General features: G+C 36.7%; 1 protein-coding gene across 1 annotated transcript in view; it reads right to left on the reverse strand.

Moving 5' to 3' along the window:
- TMPRSS11F (transmembrane serine protease 11F) overlaps positions 1 to 13198 on the reverse strand; it is a 148762-nt gene that overhangs the window by 20498 nt on the left and 115066 nt on the right. The window contains exons 4-6 of the mRNA XM_037831434.1: positions 8573 to 8640; positions 5958 to 6121; positions 2009 to 2047 (exon numbers count right to left, since the gene is read on the reverse strand). Coding sequence (XP_037687362.1) covers positions 2009 to 2047; positions 5958 to 6121; positions 8573 to 8640 — 271 coding nt within the window. The remainder of the gene's footprint in view (positions 1 to 2008; positions 2048 to 5957; positions 6122 to 8572; positions 8641 to 13198) is intronic.

Genomic DNA, 13198 nt, shown 5'->3' on the forward strand with positions numbered 1-13198 from the left:
GGATTATATGGTGTGTGAATATATCTCAGTAAAATCACATTAAAAAAGGTACTGTGTGATATATAGAAAAGAAAATGTTACTATATAAATACAGAAGGGAGATATTTTTGAAAATTATTTTCTACAGAAAACAGGAAATTTTAGAAAATATGAATGTGGTGTCAGCAAAGATATGCAAGAAAACATGGCCCCCAAGGTAATAAAATCAGCAAAGTATTAAAAAAATTCTATGATACAGGTACAGATGATGAAAGAGTTGCTGTGATTAATTAAATACAAGAAATCACAGAAATGTCATAGCAGGTATAAAATACACATGGAAACAGTAAAAAGCAAAAGTGACACATAGGGCAATGAGATAAATGGGCAAGTCTGATAAGATTTCCCAGAGTACAGAGGAATTGGATGTACCTGAATTGGATCTAGAAATAGTGATTGAAATGGACAGCAGAAAATGAACATCCAAATAATGAATCATTTGTGTTCATGAAAAAGACAAAAAGAACAATTGGAACAGAATCAGTTACCAAACTTACAGGGTAAGAAAAATTTGCAGAACCAGAAAAACATAGTGTATACATTTAAGAGTTCAGAGTGTTCTAGTCAAAACTTGATTGCAAAATACAAACACATCTAGATCTCTTGGCACAAAGCTATAGGGTAAAGATTTCCTACATTCATCCAGGAACAAAAAGATAACTTAAGAATAAAAATCACACCAGCCTCAGACTTTGACTCTACAATAAAAACACCAGAAAATAACAGATTAATGTGCATAGTATTTAGTGGGGGAGGGGTAATTTATGACCTAAGAACCCTATGCAAAATTGAGATAAAGTAAACATACATAAGTAATCAGAAAATAAACCATTGGCATAATTTTCTTGTTTAAAAATGACTTGAGAATATAGTTTGGCAGACAAAGGTGAATCTAAATAAAGATTCAAGAATGGGAGACAAAGAGTATAAGAGACTTTAATGATACTTCTGCTATTAAACATATAAATGTAAGGGCACATAATTATAACTACAGGTATACAGTTGAACACAATGTCTTGAAAAGAATATTGATAGAGTATATAAACATTAAATGATAAGCAAAAATACATGATTATTGAATGAAGATTGGAGAATTGGTTGAGGTCGAAGAGAGGAATTTAGATTGTGTTAAATTCCTCATTATGCAGAGTTACTACTTTATTCTTGACTTTGATTACTGGAAAATAAGGATTTAGGTATGTATTTCACAAATTTAAAGGCAAGTACTAATAGACTAATAAAAACTTCTATATTTCAAATGGAGAAGATATAAACAACAACAAATTGTGTATATAGGAAAATTTAGAATACTATGGAGGAAGAACTTTTTAAAAACCCAGGAAACTTAAAAGAGGAGAGCAAACATGAGTATTGACAGTATTTGATAATATGTTAAACTCTGCATGTTACACAAAGATTATTCATTGTTTTTCAGTGTCCCTAGATAACATTTTCAATGGACATATATTTGTTCATGAAGAAAACCTCAACATGTACCAAAAAGAGAGGAAAAGAAAATATATATCAGATATTTTGACAAAAATGCAAGAAAACTAGAAAACTTTTAACAGGAGAAAACCTAACTAGTTACTATTTTAAAGTAATCTCTTAAAATAAGTGAGAATATGAAAAAGAAATACCTAAAGAAAATATTAAATATCATTACCATTATAAAATATTAACTATATTTATTAGAAAATAGATATAGTTACATTATAATTATAAGAATTCAAATATAATGTAAGTTTTACCACATTTCATAAGCAGTATTTGACATTTTATTTGGCATAAATTTATAGCTCTATATGTCTTAAATATTCAAAATAATGAGCAATAAGAAGACTAAGCATTTTGTATATGAAAATATAAAAGGAACAAAAAATGCTTGGCAAATTCTATTTCTGACTTTTCTGTGGATTTATATCATTGGCTATGAAATAAACAATTACTTGTGGATTTTGAAACTTACGACTGTTGAGAAGATTTCTCATCTTTTTGCTGTCAAGAGCTGTAACAAACAAAACATGAATTACTTGGCAGAAGAATATGTCCATATTTCATGTTATTTTATTCAAATGATCATTATTAGACATCCTTATTATCTGAAGCATCAATATTTCAACAGGGAATGAGATTTTTTGTAACCAAGTAATATATAAATAAGTCTCTATCTTGATTTGATTTTTTGTTCAAACCGCACGAATTTAAAGAAAATATAGTATGTTATTTTCTGGTTTATACTTAGCAACCAGAAATGTAAATCAGAAAATTAGGAAAGAATGACTAAGGATAAATGTTCTTGATTGCTTTCTTGGGGAGCTCCAGAATAACTCAAGGAAGCAACCTCAGTATCTATCACAATTGGTATTTACTATATCAGGTGTACCTGCCTATGTGGGTGGGGTCAAGGCAGCCAGGGTTGAAGGGCAACACCAGGGAGCTAAAAGTGTCACAGGCCTGTCACAGCTCAATCTCAAGTTCCTGATCTACAACGGGTTGGAATTCAATCAATGCAAGTTAATGACGAACCCTCACTGAGGATTTTCCCTTCTTGATGAACGGCAATGGAAGGCTTATGCAGCAGGCTCTAGAAGCATGAAGGTCTCACACACATTCCCTGTACCAAGGTCCCACACATACCATAATCTCTCTCTCCATTAATGCTTCCCTGCTGTGACAACTTTTTACCATCAGACTTAATGTTCCGTTAACTCAGTTTCATTGGATTTTGTTCTTTGGTATTCATTTGTCATTTTGTTTTGTTTTACTTATTCGTTCAGAGAGGAAATGGAGATACATGCAATGATTCTCCTAGAGACATTGACTCGCCCCAGGGAGAGATGTGGGCCCTAATTTCAACTAGAGGTTTCCTGGACATTTTGGTTCTCTTTATCTATTTAATGAGAGACATGTGTGGTAGAAGAAAATATATGCAGTGTATTTTCTGTTATTGAGCATGGTTATTGAATATGGTTTTTTCATAGTAAAACAACATGTACAATAAAGATTCAAAGTACATGTCCAATAAGGTTGAAAAATTAATTTTTAAAGTTGTAAAATAAGAAACTCTATAACTCTAACATCTCAGTGAACATAATGTAATGGCAATTTTTTAATGGATGTTTTATTTCAGAATATATGATCATGCATTAGAGACAGTTAAATTATCATGAAATTGGAACTTTGAATAGGAAGTGAGATACGGTAGGTTAGTATAGGCTGGAGTGAAATAGTGACACATCCTAGAGTAATTTGGGCAGATAATAAAAAATATATTTACAGCCTCCCCCTCTGCAGCCCCAAGGATCTGGGGGAAGGTGCGGATGTGTTGGACATCTTCACCTGGACTGGTGTTGATGTTGTCACAAACATTGGGACTGGCAGTTTGATGTGCTGAGCCCTCGAGCATGGGACTTGCCCTTATGAAGCTCATTACCACAAAGGAGAGTCTAAACTTGTATGTAATGGTGCCTAAGAGTCTCCCCCTGAGTACCTCTTTGTTGCTCAGATGTGGCCCTCTCTCTCTCTAACTGAGCCATCTCGACAGGTGAACCCGCTGCCCTCCCCCCTACGTGTAAATCTCCCTGGCAACACAGAGTATGACTCCTGGGGATGAATGTGGACCCGGCATCGTGGGACTGAGAGTATCTTCTTGACCAAAAGGGGGGTGCAAAATGAGACGAAATAGTTTCAGTGGCTGAGAGATTCCAAATGGAGTCGAGAGGTCACTCTGGTGGACATTCTTATGCACTATATAGATAACACCTCTTAGGCTTTAATGTATTGGAATAGCTAGAAGTAAATACCTGAAACTACCAAACTCCAACCCAGCAGTCTGGACTCCTGAAGACAATTATATAATAATGTAGATTACAAAGGGTGGCAGTGTGATTGTGAAGACCTTGTGGATCACACCCCCTTTATCTAGTGTATGGATGAGTGGAGGAATGGGGATAAAAACTAAAGGACAAATGGGGTGGGATGGGGGGATGATTTGGGTGTTCTTTTTTCACTTTTATTTTTTATTCTTGTTCTGGTTCTTTCTGATGTAAGGAAAATGTTCAGAGATAGATTGTGGTGATGAATGCATAACTATGTTATCATACTGCGGACAGTGGATTGTATATCATGGATGATTGTATGGTGTGTGAATGTATTTCAATAAAACTGAATTTAATAAAAAAAATTATCATGAATTGGGATTTTTTATGAGATTTCCATTTCATAGAGTGCTGGAAAAAATCATGTTTTGCTGTGGAATATAATTGGTTAATAATAAAGGTGGATGCAATACTCTTAATTATTTCTAATTCCTTCATGAAAAAGTTTTCAATAATATTTCTGGGAATTCTATCTCAAAATCCATTTCCTCAATTTCTAACAACAAAGAAATTAAGTTTACACAATTGGTTTCTTAAATCAGAAGCAGCGAACAGAGTTGGAATACTTACTGCATGTGAGAATTATGTTGGAAAAAGGGGTAAGAAAATTAAAACACATAGTCCTTGTCTTTTGGCATTTATAATCTTAGTTGAAACACATTATTTTACTTTCTCTACTTATGTGTTGTTATAGAAAAATAGAAATTCTACTTAGCTTGCATTCCATCTAGCAGTGAGGTAGTTTTAGTATTGTAAACTTTTTTGAATTTCATTTTCTTCCACTTTGGGGAGGGAAACAAGACAACAACTTTCCTGATTTGTTTTTGTGAGAAATAAATAAGGAAATAAATGAAAAATGCTTTCAAAGTGGACATAAGCTACCACATGTCTTCACAGTTTATGCCAATGGTTCTACTTACAGGAGTAAACCTTAATGATGACATCTTTCTTTTGCTACTATAAAACTAAACCCCAGAATGTACCTGTAGAGACCACTAGGACTCAGAATACCTGTGTTCTAGTTCTAGCCATGAGACATGCTAACCCCATGCCTCACATCTACCTTGAATTTCAGCTTCCTTATCTGTAAAATGGTGAAAATAGTACTTCCTCTTGTGCTTTCCTAAGGATCCAAGATGGCACTATATGGGGAAATTTTAGAAATCTTATAAAATGCCCTAATCAAATATGACAATTCCTAAAAGTTTACTGTTAAACTTTTCCCCATAGTGAAGAATTTTGTATTTCAGTTTCATTCCACACTGATATATCCATATCAGTGATGAATTCTTAAAATGAGAAAATGCATTAACCAAAATTCTTATGAAAAATAAAGGGGATGGGAGGTGTGCCAGTTTGAACGTATTATGTCCCCCCAAACACCATTATCTTTGATGTAATCTTGTGTGGGCTGACCTATCAGTGTTAATTAGATTGTAATTCTTTGAGTGTTTCCATGGAGATGCGCCCCACCCAACTGTGGGTGATGACTCTGATTAGATAATTTCCATGGAGGTGTTGGAATTAAATTACTGGAGCACTATATAAGATCAGACAGAAGGAGCAAGCTGCTACAGCCAAAAGGGACACTTTGAAGAATGTTCTAGAACTGAGAGAGGAGTTTCAGCTTACAGAGACATTTTGGAGATGGCCTTGGAAAGCAGACTTTTGCTCCAGGGAAGCTAAGACAGGACAAATGCCCCAAGAGCAACTAAGAGTGACGTTTTTGAAGAGCTGAAGCCTAGAGAGGAATATCCTGGGAGAAAGTCATTTGAAACCAGAACTTGGGGCAGATGCCGGCCACGTGCCTTCCCAGCTAACAGAAGTTTTCTGGACACCATTGGCCATCCTCTTAGTGAAGGTACCCGATTGCTGATGTGTTACCTTGGACACTTTATGGCCTTAAGACTGTGACTGTGTAACCAAATAAACCCCCTTTTATAAAAGCCAATCCATCTCCGGTGTTTTGCATTCCAGCAGCATTAGCAAACTAGAACGGGGGGGGGGGGGGCACAAAGTAAAAAAAAAAATACTTACGTGTGATTCTAAATGATTGTTTGTTTATAGTCAAAGGCAACTGGTTAGTATTTAGACTTGTATATAAAAGCTTTTCAATTCTTTTCTTGATTCGTTCAGCATTATCAGTAGATGGGTATCGAAACATGAGCACCATAAGAACGTTCACACCATCTTCACTTGGACTGAAGAACAAAAAAAGCAGATAAATAATGCCACATCTCTAATCATTAACCATTTTTTATCTATTAGAACTCACACAAAATTTAAAGAAAGATAATGGATGGTATATATCATATTTTTAAATTATCTGCACAGAATAGGAGTGGATATTAAATTTTTAACAGGTTTATCTCTCTTTATATAATAATCAGGAAGTGTGCAAAGCATTGCACAAGAAACAAAGGGATTGAACAAGAAATACTGGATAAGATACATAGCTGAAACAAATTGTTCTCTGCCCTTAATTAGGTTATAGTCCATGGGGGCTGTGGGAGGAAGAGATGTTCATGAAATCATACTTAACTTAAAAGATGCAATTAAAAGATTTGCTTTTAAAGGCATTTTGAGCAAAAGTTGTAACCAACATAATTATTCATCAGTAGTGGTATGGCAGAGACAATGCTTTGAGTTCTTTAAATCCTGCTTTTTATTTTGTTTTCCTACTGGACTCAGAGCTAGATTACATGCCCCAGTCTCCCTTGCAGTTTATTGAAACATTGTAATGAATTCTAGCCAAAGGGTTTTAGACAGAAATGAAGTATCCCATTCCACAAATCCCCACTAGCACCCACATCCCTGCTCCACCTCCAACGTTCTTTAGACTGTGAGTGGAAATGAAATAAATCTTTATTGTGTTAAACTACTGATATTTTAGGGATGGATGATTAGTTAATATATGTTTAAGAAATACATGATTAGAGAAAATAGTTTTAAAAGGAAATCATTTGATAAGAGGTACAAATATGTGCTGGTTTGAATCTATTATGTCTCCCCAAAAGCCATGTGCTTTAATGCAATCTTGTGGGGGCAGACTTATTAGTCTTTTGACTGGGGGGAGCCTTTTGATTAGGTTGTTTCCATGGAGAGGTGACTCACCCAACTGTAGATGAGACCTTTTGATTGGATCATTTTCATGGAGGTGTGGACCCCACCCATCCAGGGTGGGTCTTAATTGGATCACTGGAATCCTTTAAGAGAGCTCATGGAGATAAGGAGCTCAGAGAAGTTGAGAGACACATTTTGGATAGAAGTTAGATACGTAATTCAGAGTTTACCTCCAGGAGACACTAAAAGCCAACAGACCCAGATGCTTGGAGATGCTGGGAGATGCAGACATAAGGGTGTTTGGAGATGCTAAGCTAAGAGATGAAGCCCAGAGTTTGCCCTGGAGAAGCTATGAGAGGACTCCCAGATGCTTAGAGAGAAACACCCTGGGAGAAACAAGCAAAGAGCTGAGAGAAGCTAAGGGAGTCAGAAGCCCAGAGACATTTTGAAGAAAGCCATCTCAAAATGCAGCCCAGGAACAAAGGACCAGGAGACACCAGCCATGTGCCTTCCCAGCTGACACAGGTGTTCTGGACACCACTGGCCTTCCCTCAGTGACGATATCCTCTTGTTGATGCCTTAGTTTGCACATTTTTATGGCCTTAGAACTATACATTTGTCACCAAATAAATCCTCTTTATAAAAGTCAATCCTTTCTGGTATTTTGCATAATGGCAGCTCTAGCAAACCGGAACAAAATATAACAATTTATACTGTAATTTGTAGGGCAAGAAAGCCTACAGTAGACTTTAATTGGAAGCAAGAAAAAGGAAGGATAGAAGAAAGGAAGGAAGGGAGGGAGGGAGGGAAAGAAAAGACTCCTTAACCATATGTATATTCACTCTACAACCAAGAAGTGAAGTAAATGTATAAATATTACAAAAAGTATAACTATAATCTGCAGCACTATGGAATATAGATTGATAGCCAAGAAAAAGTTTTAAAATGTCTGCCAAATCAGTTAAAAAAACAAGATACATTATTCCAGTAAATGCTAAGTCTTTTAAGAATCTATAGAAAGAATGTTCGAGAAGGATTTAGTAATTTATTTTAGTTTCTGACACTATTTTCCTGTTCAATTTATGTATATTAGTTTTCACCAGAGCATCAGAATGAAAAATGTTGTTGTAGAGACAGTCATAGCTGGATTCTAGGCAGGTCTAAACTGTGGACCATCAAATGACACTGGCATAAATTCTACTTAGTCCGCAGTTTAAGGCAGGGGAGTGTTGGCACCACTCCTCCTCTCCCAGTATCTTTTCCCCCTTTTGCCCCCTCTCTGGGAAAGCATCTCTCTCTCTCTCCCTCCTTCCCCCCACCCCCTCCCTCCCTCTCTCTCTGCCTCTCTGCCTCTCTCCGTCTCTCTCTCTCTCTCTCTCTGATAACTGAGATTCTCTTTTGTCAAGAGCACTTTACTCTTCCATTGTGATTAGGAAATAGTTACGTAGTATAAGCTGGGCTACTTAAGATTTATGAAACCTCTGTCTTGCTGCAGGTTCAGGAGGCCAGCAGGGAAGCTGAGCAACCATCTTTGTCTAACACTTCCTGTTAATGGCATTGGTCTGAAGTTACAAACCAAATTTACATACCTTAGATTGACAACATGAGATTTGATAAACCGATGCCCTCTGGTAAAACGCCGAAATATCCTAGACATCTGATTTAGAAAAAATATATAAAAGCATTAGTCTTAAGAAAAAATCTTATTCCTTGTCTTTTGTAAAGACTCCAGGCAAAGACAAGGATTTCAGTTTATTCCCAAGCAAGCAAATGACTTATTCACAGAGGCAAGACCAAACTCAGGTCCTAATCCTTATAGAACTGAATAACCTACTCAACTTTGCTAAGCCTCTGTAAAATGGAATAACAACGTCCACCTCATTAAGTTGTTTTGAGCATTAAATGAAATAATGTATATCACACATTTAACACCTTGCCTGGAATATAGTTAACTATTTAAAATGTCAGTTTTGATTATTGTCAAATGAACTGAAGTATCTGTGCTATATTTTTAAAGCAGAATTTTCATTTTTAAGAAAGCCAACCACAAACTTGCTCAACTCATTCCCAAATATGGTACCTACTCCACCATTGATAACAACTTGCTGATTTTTTTAACGATTACACCATCAGTAGAGCATTTGACATAACATGTGACAACACCTGTTGTGTGACTCCAACGTTCTTATGTTAGTCATCTCTCTGTGATATGCAGGCTTTCACAGCTGGTACTAGGTTTGGCAATAACTTTTCCCACACTACGTACCATCAGCACTTTTTTACTTAGCTTTTCCAATCTGAGGCATTGAAGGCATTTGGGATCTTCAGTGAACTGATTCCCTAAATGTACTGTTGAGGCAGTGACTTAGAGTCAAAAAGACACTGGACTGAGAGTCAGAGGCCAGAAATTATAGGTCTATATAAGTTTATTTAAGCTCTCCTTCCATGGTAAATCTCCACCCCCCATTACTACATCCTCTGGGAAGAGGGTGTATTGTTACCCCACAACCAGCACCAGATTCCTCCCTCCACCTTATTCTCCTAAAATAGTAACAATGCCCAGTAGATTTTACTTCGTAAATATTGAGTCCATCTTCTTTCCTGTAATGCCAAATGGTCTAAAATCAGCTCCTCAGCAGCTTGTGCCTGAGTCTTTGCAGCAGTTCCCTAATGGCATATTTATGTGGTTCTAGCCTATCTTTCCTCCCCTAAGTTATTCCCCCAGAAGGCTAGCGACCAAAATCATATCTCTAAAATGCAAACCTGAGTATATGACATTCCTTCAAAACTCTTATTGCTTATGCATAAACCTCAACGTCCCCCTCAGTGTGAGCTCCACAGTCTTATTTCTTCGTTGAGTACTGCTTTTTGTTCAAGGCTTATATATATTTTTTACCTCCTGAATTACCTGCTCTTTCCTAATCACATTAAGCTGGTTCATACCTCTGACTTTGCACAGTTATTTCCCTCTTCCTAGAACAAACTTTTTTTCACAGCCAAATTTCTCTAATTATTACTCTATTATCCTTTAGAAAATCCAATAACAACTAAGTTATCTTTGACTGCTTTCTTCAAACAAAGTTCAACACTCCTTTATTTTGGACACCCCAGCTTCTTGCACATGATTCTATTATACCATTAATCATACAATAATCACAGTGGTTTACAATGAACATCTTTATATCTTCATTCCTCAGCATATTGCCTGGTATGCAGCAAACACTCAATGTTTGTTTGATGAATAAGTGCATGAATGAATAAATGACAAAGTGAATTAAAAATCAACAATACAGTAAAGAGAAGGAAATGGCAACACATTTTGTTTTTTTCTGCAAATCTTGTTACCAAGTGCAAGCAGAAACCCTTAGGAATCTGAAGTACTTCCAGACAGTTCAAACCTAAGAGGAGATCATTTTACTAGATATTATTCCATTTAAAATGAGATCGTTTCTAAACTCATGGAAAAATGGGGGAAAAATTCACCTTAAAACTAGATAACAATTTTAGTCCTTGGTTTGAAATCCCCATTAAAAAACAAAATGCTTAAAACAGTATAAATGGCTTTGACTAAATACCCTAGTACCCACTTTACTGTCCTCAGCAAGCTAGAACTTGCACCTTCTGACTGGCTGGGGAACTGCATGAAGATTAAGTCCTCAGGGAAGTGCAGTATTTACGGGATGCCAGCTGGGGAATCTCTTTGAGGTCTACCCATGGAAAGAAGTCAGGCAAGTTCTGTAGATTTCCTGCTAGTCCCAAGGGAATCTGTACCAGCAGAGGGCAAATATGTTGTCAGAACAGATTCCTTCTTCCTTCCCTCTTGGGGAAATCTTCCTGCTAGCCCAAAGGGATATTTCCTCCCTCTAAACTCCTAAAATACTGACAGCTCGAATCATACATTTAACAATTATGTGCTGCACTGTATCCCTCATTGTTATATCATTTATCATTTAGTTATGTAAATTTTCAGTTTGTAATGTTTCCATGTAGAATTTCACACATAACCAAATTACAAACTCCTTTAGGGAAGGGAATGTACTTTACAGATCTTTGAATTCTTCACAACCTTACACATATTAGGCATACAATAGCATTTTCACTAATTGTTTGATTCTCCAGCTATGTTTAAATTTAACATTGTGAAGAAAAATTGCTGGCTTTTGCTTCCTTTCATGGCCCTTTTAGTATACCCTGTCTCTTCCCATTTTTGTAATTTTTTTACTCATTCAACATAATTTATTAAGATTCTCCTATACTTCAAGCATTGTAACAGGCACTGGAAAAAGAGTTGTGAACTAAAGGTGTGGACCCTGGCCTCATAGAAGAAAGAAATAGACTGTACTAAATAAAAAAAAAAAATAATTACAAATGGCAGCTAATATGGTAAAGGAACTAGCAAATTGATGAGGGTATATAATAAGGAAAGGTTCTTTAAGAAGGTGATATTTAAGTGAAATCTGAAGGATCAGGAGTAAGCAACAAAAAAAAGGAGGGTCAGGGGGCAATGTTCCTGGTAGACAGAAAAGAACATGCAAAGGATCCAAAAGGAAGCCAATATGGAAAGAGCATAGTGGGCATGGAAGAGAGTGTAAAAGATGGAAGTATAGTCAGAACCAGAGAATGCAGGTAATTGAGGACCTTAGTGAGGAGCTTGGATTTTATTCTAAGTATAATCAGAAGACATTTACGAACTTTTGAGCAAAAGATTAGCATGATATGTTTTTAAAAGGTCATTCTGGCTGCTCTGTAGACAAGATATGAGAGGGAGGTTGAAGTAGAAGCAGTAAGAACTATGAGTTGCCTGTATGAGAGATGATATCAGCTAGGGCTGGGATGGAGAGAGTAGTGAACTAGAGGTAGAAACATGACTTGCAAATGGATTAGACATGGGGATAAGGGAAATGTAGGTATTCTAACAACTAGGTGGATGGCAATGGCATTTGCTGAGTGGGCAAAATAGGGATGAGAGAATGAAAGAGGGGGCAAATTTCAAGAATTTGCATGTTTGGAAGATGTTTGAGAGAGATCTACATGGCAATGGCAAGTAAGCCATTAAATGCACAAGCTCGGGTTCAGAGAAACCTGGATTGGAGATTAAAAATTGGGGATTTAAAGTTATTGTATATCCATTATTTCCCCTTTTCTTTGCTATGAGAATTCCTCTTTCCTATTAGGGAACTCATTCTAAATGGTTTAAATGGGCTAAACGTGTCCTCTTCTCCCATCTCCCACATGGGTGGCACAATTTTATCCTCATGGTCACAGTGATTAACGTAGGTAGGGATGGGCACGTGTTCCAAATTTGGCCTCATAGGTTGCTTCTCCAAACCTTCCTCCAAGAATTGGTATGGAATTGTCTTTTCTTGCTTCAGTTAATAACCTGGGAAAATGTGAATTTAAGGCAGCTTTAACTATCTAAGAATAATGGAAAGAAAGAATCAGAGCTCAAGGACATTGTTTGAGTCCCTGAATCCAGCCATACCTGCAGCTAGAGGAATCTCTAGATTTTCCCAAAAGTCTTCACCTCATTTATTTGTCTTTACTTTGACTTACTATTTGGGTTTCTGTTATTTGCCATCAAAAGTATCTGTCTATTATGGGAATGAATGAGCTTATTTACAAACAAAACAAAACAAAACAAAACAAAACAGGATCATGCCCTGGATGATTTGGAAGCTTAGACCAATGTAGATTTGTTGTTTGTAATCATTTATCAAGCAGATAAAATTATATTTCCTTCTTAAGAAATTTCTTAATGAGCTGATTTCATTTAAAAAATGAGGAGTTATGATGAAAGAAGAATTGTAGCAGATGTTTGTGCCCTCATCAGACTGTATTTACTGGGCAGGTATACCCATCCAACATCTTCGGTAGGTGTTCACTGACAACAGCTCACACCTGCAGGTATCTAGAGGCTCGCCCTTGTCTGACCTGAGAGCCTCACCCAGTGATGTCTGGGAAGTTATACCTCACCTTTCTGGGCAGCCCTTGTTATAGTACAAACAGCCCAGCCCCCTTGTTTCTGGGCAGAACCACCTCTGTGATGTCATTTTAGTTCCAGAGCTCCCAGAGAAATCAGGATGAGGCTGCACTTCTGAAACCACATCATGGCTAGCTTCTTCCTCTGCCATTTCCTGCTACCTTTACTTCCTTACAAGCATCTCCTGAAAGCTCTTAGTGGAGCCTATGTAAATACATGTTAGAAGATGTGGAAA

Source organism: Choloepus didactylus, chromosome 3, assembly GCF_015220235.1.
Source record: "Choloepus didactylus isolate mChoDid1 chromosome 3, mChoDid1.pri, whole genome shotgun sequence".
Classification (NCBI taxonomy): domain Eukaryota; kingdom Metazoa; phylum Chordata; class Mammalia; order Pilosa; family Megalonychidae; genus Choloepus; species Choloepus didactylus.